Genomic DNA, 10,164 nt, shown 5'->3' on the forward strand with positions numbered 1-10,164 from the left:
CTGAAGATTGAAGTTTTGTTGTCTTTATTTTCTTCTTATCTGTAACTGTACAAATTATAATGCGTTCATTCATTTATACTCTCTTTGTACTCCACCAACTTTCCTTTCTTTGGATTCTACTCACTTTACACTTTTCTTTGCTTAGTCTCCAACTAAAAAGAAACAAAAGGAACAAATAAATAAATTTATGATACATAAAACGTTTTTACCACTCTGGAGTGCAAGGGTTTTTCGACCAGAAATTCAAAACAAACTGAATAAAAGCGACAACAACAATTTTATTTTAAACAAACGAATGAGACGAAATGAAACAGTAAACTGGCCAATGTTTTTAGCAGTCCAAGGTTCCATTGTATAAAAAATGGCTATTACATTTTTGAGATATTTATTAAACTAAATTGATTGTAATTTATATAAAAGTCACATTTTCTAATTGTTTGTGATCACAAAATATTGGCAGAGGGGGGAGGGGTAGGAAAGTGGAATACTGCTCTCCAGGCAGATTAGCATGACTGTGTTTACAACAAAAGATACATGGACCTACCTATTATCTTGCAAGTGTTATTGATAAAGTAGAAGCCCTTGATACAAGAGCATCCACCGTCAACACATACAGCATTCAAGGGACAGGTGTGACACACTGAATCTGCAAAAAGCAAAAAGACAGGTTGAAATAAGGCTCCAAGCTCCAAGCTATTATAATTAGCAACTTTTGGAAGAGCTTAAAACCTGTTAAACTGGTTTCCAGGCCGCCTACCTTCTTTACAGTCCCCTTTATACCCACTTCCTCTGTAACCTGGTCGACATTTACAGCGTCCTCCGTAGCAATTTGCGTGGACATCACAATCCATGCATTTGTCTCCTAGAAAGCAAACAAAGAGAGAGGCGTATCTAAGAGAGGAAGCGCCTTCATTCAGCAACTGTTTTACAGTAGTGTTATCTTGTTGCTGAAACGCTTGCTCCGAAGTCGTCCTGACAGCCTCTGCTTATCTCAACTATCATCATATACAGATGTGTCTTGAGGAATAACGATGATGTCATTTTAATATCAAAATTTATATGTTGCTGTTCTTATAAACTGCAAGTTGTGTCCCCATCATCTCCAGTGTTCCGTTGGACTTGAGATCTTTTAACAACGGGAGTTGACTGGAATTGCATATATTTCCTTAGCATAGCGGATTTCACGGTAAACCCCAGGAACAGGTGCTTCAGTAACAGCATCCTCTTGTTCTGATATCAGCATACACAGGAACAACTGTGACGTTTGGCACTTGTTCGCTATAAAAAGGAACGGTTCTGGATAGTTTTACCTTTTTTCCCATCGATTTGCGTTTCTCTAACGAAAACAAAGGATTTCTCAGATGCAGTAACCGCACTCTGACACTTAAAACTTCCTATAGAGAGATTAGTTTCAAGTTCTTTCATATTTCTCTGTTTTAGTAAAGGGAGCGATGCCATTAGGGAAAAGATCATCACGGCTACTATCATCACCATCATCATCATCATCATTATCATCAGCTTGGACTGCTTAGCACCCAGACTCGTTCTCTACAGTGATAACTGTTACAGCCTGTCGCTTTATAACAACCCATAAACTTATCACCCCACCGTCATCATCATTATCATTTTCTAGCCTTGCAATCCCCACACGAAGACACAAGGTCTTTGCAATACTAGAGTAACATATCCAATACTTACTTTCACAGTTTTTTCCACTGTATTGAGGCAAACAGCTGCATTCACGCCTGTTGAACCCAACTTTTCTGCATGTTCCACCATTCTGACATGGGTTGGGATGGCAAAGGTTGTGATGTTCTGAATATTTGAATAAAACATTTTAGGAAACTGATACCATTTTAACAACGTTTGATAAAGTAGCAAGACTCGTTATTCATTTCAAAGAAAGGGGTGCTTTTAAAGATACAATAAATAAAAAACTAGAGAAAATAAAACACATCGACGTTTCGAAGACATCCTGACTTTATTTTCAAGTTAAACAGAACGGTTGAAGTGAGGTTAATTTACACTAATGCGGTTTAGAAACGTGCATAATTGCGTTCGACGTTAGGAGAACGCAGCCTAAACTCAACCTCTAGAGGCCTGGGCACGAACATTTAGGAGAGAGAAACTCGACTAACTCTCTTAAAGTGGACGGAAAAGAACGTGCTACGTTTTTAGGCCTCACTCTCTCTAGTGACCTTAAGTGGAATAAACACATTACTTGGTCAATAAAGAAAGTAAATAAGCGCCTATACTTCCTTGTCCTTTTAAGGAGGGCCGGTGTATCATCTAAGGATTTTATTAACTTTTATTGTGTAACTATAAGACCAGTTCTTGAATACTGTGCGCAAGTTTTTCCACAATTCATTACCAAGATACCTTAGCGAGGATATCGAGAGGGTACAAAAGAGAGCTATGTCCATAATCTGTCCTGGCCTGCCATACCGTGACTGCCTAGATAGATTTAGTCTGTCTACTCTACATGATAGGCGACAAGCTTTTTAATAGTATCTCTGGCCCGCTAAATAGTTTACACAGCCTGTTACCTCCTAAAGGCTGGTTTCCATATGATCGCGGATCGCAGATCGCAATAAGGTCTGCGATCGTCTGCGATCATATGGAAACCAGCCTTTAGATAGAACATGGTTATATCTTCTGCGATCGTCTGCGATCGCGATCGCAGGATCGCAGACGATCGCAGAAGTAGTTTCCATATGATCGCAGACGATCGCAAGCCTTATTGCGATCTGCGATCTGCGATCCGCGATCATATGGAAACCAGCCTTAAGCATGAAGCCAAATACAACACGAGAAGGAAGCGTATTTATAACCTATCACGCATGGGCACAGATCATTACAAGCGCACATTCATTCCTGCGATGTGCATCCGTGCTAACAACGCTCTGGAAAAGAAATAAATTACTTGTAGATAATGGTTTTCTTCTTTATTTTTTTTAGCAACGTAAGATATTTTATATATTTCATATTATTTTCGATACTTTTGGATTTCATTACTATTATTATGTAAATTACCTTGATAATTTGTAAATTTTAGCGTAGTTTGTAATAATATCAGCCAATTGTAAAAGTTACGCAATTCAGCAACTTAACTGCAATGTAAATTGGTCAAACAAACCTACCTATCTATCTATCTAAGTACCGGATACGGAAATACGTCATAGACTCGTCCAGCAAGGTGAGCGCGCACGTTTTTTCCCCTACGTCATAAGGGAACTTAAGATCCGACGACGGCGGGTGTCTGCGACGGCAGCTATGACCGTGGAAAACTGGGGAGAGGCCGCCGTCGTAAGGCGTGAAAAGTAACCTTAGGAAACCGACCGGAGGACAGCTACGAGTTGAAGAAAGTGTTCAATAATTTTTATTGTAGTTAAAGCTTCGATTAGATCGGCTCGTGGCCCTCTCCTTGAAAGCTTCGACGACGGAGAAGTTTCAGAGGGCGGATTTCTTCTCTTGTACGATTAAAATTAGTCAAAAAATACAGATTTTTCTTTTTCTTTTACCGATTCCATTAAGATTCTGCCATTTAAAATTACATATTTTCAATGCAGGTAACAAGACAACATGTAAGTATGCGTACAGACAATCCCAAACCAGATTTAAAACAAACTTGTAAATATAACAATTCATTAAATCATCGCACCATTCAAGAGCCATAATCACGTCGTGCCACGACATGATTATGACTTTGGAATATAGTTGAAATATTGTATCTTCTTCATTAAATGTTGCATAGACCAAAACCTGGTTCTGCGATGATTCCTTCGCCTTTTTCCTTGTTAATTCAAAACTGTCGGATGGATCTGGATCAAAAGAAGCTCGATTTTGTGTTGTCAGCTGAACTGAGCCGAGATTAATGTTGAATGTTGACTCGTTATTTCGATGAAGGACGACTCGTCTAATTTAGCTACCACACAACAGAATTCAAACAGGGTATTTAATGATTGACTTTAATACATATTCCTAACAGTACATCAAGAAAAAAAAGAAAACTTACTGGTTGTGGTTTGCAATTGGCGGCTTCGTGACAGAGCAACAGAGGCTTTCCATGTGGTCATCGACAGCCCACCAACATCGACAAAATGAAACGGAGATTAATCCTTTAAAATCTTTTTCTCTTCATGAAATACTCAAATAAAACGATCCACTAAGATTGAAAAAGCTTTAGCTATCGAAAGTATCAAAGAATATTCGCCGAATAAGACCTAAAATGGGATTATTTTACTCACGTTTTAGACTCGGCATTTTGACGTCGTAAACAACCCCGCTACGGCGGGAAACTTTTCACGACGGCTGTCCGGAAGTTATTTGGCAACTTTTTTTACTTCCGCCCGCCGTCATAGACACCCGCCGTCGTCGAATCTTAAGCTCGGTATAGACTCGTGCAGCACGGGTTTGCGCGCACGTTTTTTTCCCCACGTGCAAAGAAGTGTTCCGTGGAAAGAAGTGTCCCTTTGAAGCCACCGTATTCGTGCTGTGTGTTCTAACCTCTGCTCTATTCGGTAAGTTTAATCTCAATTATTTTTGCAAGTTAACTGCAATGTTGTTTGGAAATTTCATAGCTCTAATACAACGAAGCTTGATCAGGAACTTGTTTACTGGAAAGTCCTTTATTCCAGCTACAAAGAAGCGAATATGGCGCGTAGCGCGTGTTATCGTCCTGTGAAATTCCCGGTCGATGAGAGAGAGTTCGCTAGAAAACAAACTATAGTTGATCATTTGAGTCATTGTACTCTGACCTATTACGGTCACAAATACAAACTGAAGAGACTGTTACAAGTCGCAAACACAGTTATCATCAGAGCCACATAACAATCGTAATTGCCTAATCTGTCAAGAATTAGATTAGACAATAGACAAAACTAATTCACACAGACAATTCAAATTCAACTGACATCGCAAAAAGATTTCCCTTGTGTCCTTGGCTAAAAGCGAAACGAAAAAAACAATGCTAGGCAGGCTGCCTCCTCAAGGTCAAGTATGGCCAACCAGGATATCCATAACAAACATTCAAACGCACTCAATAATCCTTGATTACTCCTAGTATTAATGAACTCCAGTTCAACCGATTATTGTAAAACTTGAAAATGAAGTCATGCATGAAATGTCTTTGTGGGTTTATTTTTTCTGATTTTTATTATTATTATTTAATTAGTTCAAAACAGAACATACGCGCTTTCGGTGTTTTATTAAAGTCATATGAGATGCAACCGAAAGCTTGAGACCGAAGAGAAAAAGCCTAGGGCCACGACCAGAATACAAAACTGTCTTGACCCTATACGTACGCAAATTACTGTCCCACGTTTTCCATGGTTTTTATGCACTAATAACTCAGAATAAATGGCAATATGTTCCGATAGACATAACAAGATAAACCAGTCACAGCATGTGTAGTATAGCAACTTGTTTGTCACCAAATTGCACTGCCAACTGAGGGGCTGTTTACATGGAGGGAGGAAGATCCTAGCACTAGGAAGATCCTAGAAGGCGGATCAACTTTTCGTTTGGTTTACATGTAGAAATTTCGGTCGGAGTGGTTACCAAGAGGAGAAGGAAAAGAAGAAAAATTGCCGGCCTTTAGCAGCTGAACGCTCAGCTGCCGCCATATTTGTTCTTTTTTGTCCCTAGTACTAGGATCTTCCGAGCGAAGGTAGTTTACATGGTGCTAGGATCTTCCTAGTACTAGGATCTTCCTATCTCTCAGCCAAGAAGATCCTATCTCTAGGAAGATCCTAGAACTAGGGCCAAGTACAACTTTTTGCATGTAAACTGAATACAGAAAACATATGGCGCTAGGATGATAAGCCTAGGATCTTCCTAGTGCTAGAATCTTCCTCCCTCCATGTAAACAGCCTCTAAAACATATCCCTTCAAATTATGTTGCATTTTTGCCGAATTCAGTGCTATTTTGATCAAGCGCAGTCAACATAGTTGTTTTGCCGTTCCGGTACTCCTGCCCAACAAACAGAACCTCACTGAGCACAATCGCAACCGTGAACATCTTCTCCCTCTAAGGTAATGACCCAAAGAAATTGTTGTTCAGTCTTTGAGGATTAGCACATTAAGTAAGGCAAGGATCACATGCAAGTAACAGTAGACTGATCGTGTACCTGGTATTTTTTTTGTGCAGTCTGGTGGTAAATATCCCGGGGGACACTGACAGAATGGCTTTGTTCCAACAACCACACAGGTGCCGCCATTTTTGCAATATCCTGGAGTGCATATCTTGCCAGCTGGGTAAATAAATAGAAAAATAAATCAAATATTCTAACCACCCTTGGCTTAAAGACGTGAATAGGCCTTATCACGGTTTTCGACGCCATTTTGACGAGTAGGCAAACAGGCTTGAAATAACAGTGTTTGTATGGAAATCCGATGTCAAATAATTTTCATAAAACATTGCTTCTGAAAAATCATGAATTGGAAACTTTTGGCACTAGGAAAGGATTTTAAGAAAAAAATTGGAGGGATGTAGCTGTGCCAGAAAGCGTCCAGTCGTGTTTTGAACTTTCCATACATCTCCCTGTATTTTTTCCCTCGAACTTTATTTAGTAGCAGTTCACGGCTGGTTCGCTATACAGACAAATAAGGCAAATAAGGTGACAAGGCGTATAAGACCAGTTGTACTAGTTAAAATATCGCCCTTCTAATCTGCTTTTCTGATGTTGTGTCAGCCTTTCCATCAGCTTGGTAACCTCGTTCATACGTTAACCTTATTCAGCATGGGAGGGGTGGAAGGGGGTGTAAAAGGCTGTAAAGAATAAATACCGTTATTCCAATGCAATATGACGTCAATGTGCCATTTTGTGGACGTACTGTTTATCTAGAGAGGGCACTTCCTGTTCCCTCCAGCATTCCAGGCAGGGACTCAAAAAAACTTTTTTGGCCAATAATACTTCTAGACTCAGGCCGCAGAAGGTGTAACTTCTGAAAACCTTTACTGATACACGTATGCAGATTTCTGGCCCAGCGGGATGTTTTACATTCAAATTTTTTATCTCGTCTTCTTCCGCCCTCCCCTCCCACCCTCCCCCCTTTCCTTCCCCCCGCCAAAAAAATAAATAAATAAACGTACAAACCAATACTTACGATCGCAATTTTGACAGATGTCCCCTGTACATTCCTCAGGACACTGACAAGTAAAAGACATCTTGTCTTGACTGGGAAAACACTTGCCACCATTTTGGCATGGATTACTGTCGCACGGATTCCCTCCTAATATTACAAACAACGAAACAAACATTAAATTTCAAAGCGATCTTTTAATCATTGATCTTCAGTGCTAAACGACACTTGGCGGTGTGTGTGCGGAGCCCGAACGGGACATGAGAAGGCAGGGGATTAAACCACAGATTTTCCGTTGAATTTACCAAAGCAGACCTCCGTTCAAATATGGCTCTTGATGTTTATAGTTAGTTCTCACATTTAAGAAAAACCATTTTTAAAAACGTTTGGGGACCCCGTGAAACATCTCCATCTGGTATCGTTTTCTCCCGTCTGCAATATCAAGTAAACTAAAAGCTTTTATGATTATGTCATAATTTTCTTACTTGCTTCCTCGCAGCCTCTTGGTGTCATACCATATTCTCTTCCATCTATCGATCCAGGGCAATAACAGTCTCCATTTTCTGTGCAGTGCTGCGGAAGTATGGGAGGATTCCAGTGCGGATTGCCTTTAGGACAGTCACACGCTATTTGTAAAGACAACAATCTGATTATGAAATGCGACTATGAAAGTAAAAATCCGCTGTATTTAACAAGAGCCGAGCCTGCTGGCTTAGAGTTCCTTGTGAAAATAGTGACGAATTCACATTGCCTTCAATTTTTTTCCATGAGTACCATTACTTCAAATCCAACAAAAACCTTAACAGCTCTGAAAAAAAGCATTCCAAATGAGATGTCCACTCTTCTTTCGGGGCCAGGGATTGCCTTATGGAACATTATGCCATAACATAGATGCGATCAAAATCGAGTACGTTTGCCACTAGAATAGCTTTTAAGAGTACGTCAACTTAATTATACATGATCTACCCTTTTTCACGACGTCTAAAACTTTTCAATTTGTTTTCGCTTACACAGTTACCTTCTACAACATGGTCACCCAATTATTTATGTACTGAGATCTACAAAATAAGAACACACTATAAGCTGTGGTTTATGGGTACAACGCCGCTTGTGAAGTGTCATCGATTATTTTCCTCTGAGGGCGATGATGCACTGAGACCTACGAAAAATGAGCCTTAAATCAAGCATTCTTTTTGCTTTTATTGTAACTAAAACTTAGGTAGTAAGATGCAGCCACTCGGTATGGGGTTTGTTTTCCTATTATACAAAGCTGTTTGAACAACCGCTATGGTTTTCTAATGAATGAGCAAACATTAATACTTTTTTATTCTGAAAGGAGAGAGTATCCCTTTCGGGCAGGTGGAGATGGTGAAGGATTTGGATTCACTATGAAGTTCGCTATGAGGTGTACGCATTGTGAATCATCATCTTCAGTCCAAAACCGATTGGGTTCAGTTACAATTTGAAACGGAAACCATATTCTTTACAAGTGATCAACAGTGAGTTTAAAGGGTGGCGTTTAGTGACAAGAATTTTAACATCAAGCAAGCCTTAACTCACTACAAAGAGGAGGCTTAAATCTTCCTTTGCAGTTGCATTTGAAGCTGTTATTATCTGTAGTCGGCTGGCACGTGGCTTTGTTCTGACATGGATTAGGAACGCAGGGGTCCACAGTCTCTATTTGTAAGATAAAACAAAATGTGATAGAAAAGTATGAGTGATACTCTCCCAAAAAGAAGATATCAAGATGATATGTTGAGTGTATCCTTGTATGTTCTTTCCCTTAGATTATTTTTTCTCAAGTCAATTTTTGATCAACAACGTCCCCAGTGTAAGCTTTAATAATTAAAATCGAACGAAGTTTCTATTGGGCCACGGCTAAGATTGTGAACGTTTTTCGAAAAGTTCGAAACTTGAAACAGTTACCTCATTTTACGATTTTTTTTCTATAATTTGCTTTTTTTCGATAGAAATGCACGCCGTTTCTTAGTCTATGCAATGTTAAGTCTATTGTTATCCCAACAACAGACTATTGCTTACAAACAACACTTAGGATACATACCCTTGAAGGGACCTCCATCCTAAAAACAAATTGACGTTAAATTGTTGGCAACAGTGTCTAAACTTCAAAACGTAGTTTAAAACGCGGAGATAGCATTTTAAGTGTTCTAAAAATTCGACTTTGCTATCGTTTTACAAAAATGGCAACCGTATGACGTCATAAAGTCCAAAATGGCGGCGCTTGTGGGAAATTTAAACGCGAAAATGGGCGTTTTTTAAGCACTGACTATATTTAACGCCAATTTGTATGAGAGCGGAGGTTCCCTTGAATGTAATTCTTCCTCCCTATTTAATTCTCTATGCAAGGTTTATCTTTTCGTACTGAACCTTCTCCTCTCATAGTCACCTGGTATGAAATCGCCCCTTTATTTTAGCGCGTACACATCCCTCCCACTCAAGAGGTTTTGACCTGTTGCACTACTTACTGTTTGCACAGTCTGGTGGTAGGAAATCTGCTGGACAGATACAATGGAATTTATCGCTGTCGTGTCTAACGCAAATCCCTTGATTCTTGCATGGATTCGGGATACAGATATCAGTTGGCTCTGAAATTAAAAGATGTGTCATTACGTAACAGCATAAGCGGGTCGTCTACTTAAAACCAAATGTAAGGCGGATCAGACAGCTAAAAAGGGCAATTTTATTGCCCAATATTTCGCTTAGACGAAACTAACATTATTCAGGGACTGCATAAAGCTAAGTAAAAATGGAAATAAATGGTTACAATATTTAAAATGATACTAATGAAAAGTTGAGATATGATTGGATGACAAGCATAGAAAGCAGAAACTATACAGAAGCCATTATAAGAATAGAGTTACAAACAAATAAGTTTCATTGCAGCTGTTAATCCCGTAGGTAAGAAAAAGTTCTACTTATCTCACCAAACTAAGTTGTCCTTACGCCCATCTATTCTCCCCTCCTCCCCCCCCCCCCCCCCCGCCCCGTAGCCTCCACCACCCAACCCTTCTGAGTCATCCTTTCCATACACTGATACATAAACGGTTAGAAAAGGTCTTG

General features: G+C 39.6%; 1 protein-coding gene across 1 annotated transcript; it reads right to left on the minus strand.

Moving 5' to 3' along the window:
• Nucleotides 1-7: 7 nt before the first annotated feature.
• LOC146455784 (uncharacterized) lies at nucleotides 8-9,689 on the minus strand (the record flags this gene model as incomplete). The annotated part of the gene is made up of 9 exons (XM_085093947.1): nucleotides 8-152; nucleotides 545-646; nucleotides 758-862; nucleotides 1,699-1,815; nucleotides 6,129-6,251; nucleotides 7,108-7,233; nucleotides 7,569-7,709; nucleotides 8,644-8,760; nucleotides 9,570-9,689. Coding segments are annotated over 9 exons (962 nt in total), but the record flags the coding sequence as incomplete, so codon positions are not given.
• Nucleotides 9,690-10,164: the final 475 nt, after the last annotated feature.

This window comes from Pavona decussata, unplaced genomic scaffold (genome assembly GCF_977016875.1).
Source record: "Pavona decussata unplaced genomic scaffold, jaPavDecu1.1 SCAFFOLD_270, whole genome shotgun sequence".
Lineage (NCBI taxonomy): Eukaryota > Metazoa > Cnidaria > Anthozoa > Scleractinia > Agariciidae > Pavona > Pavona decussata.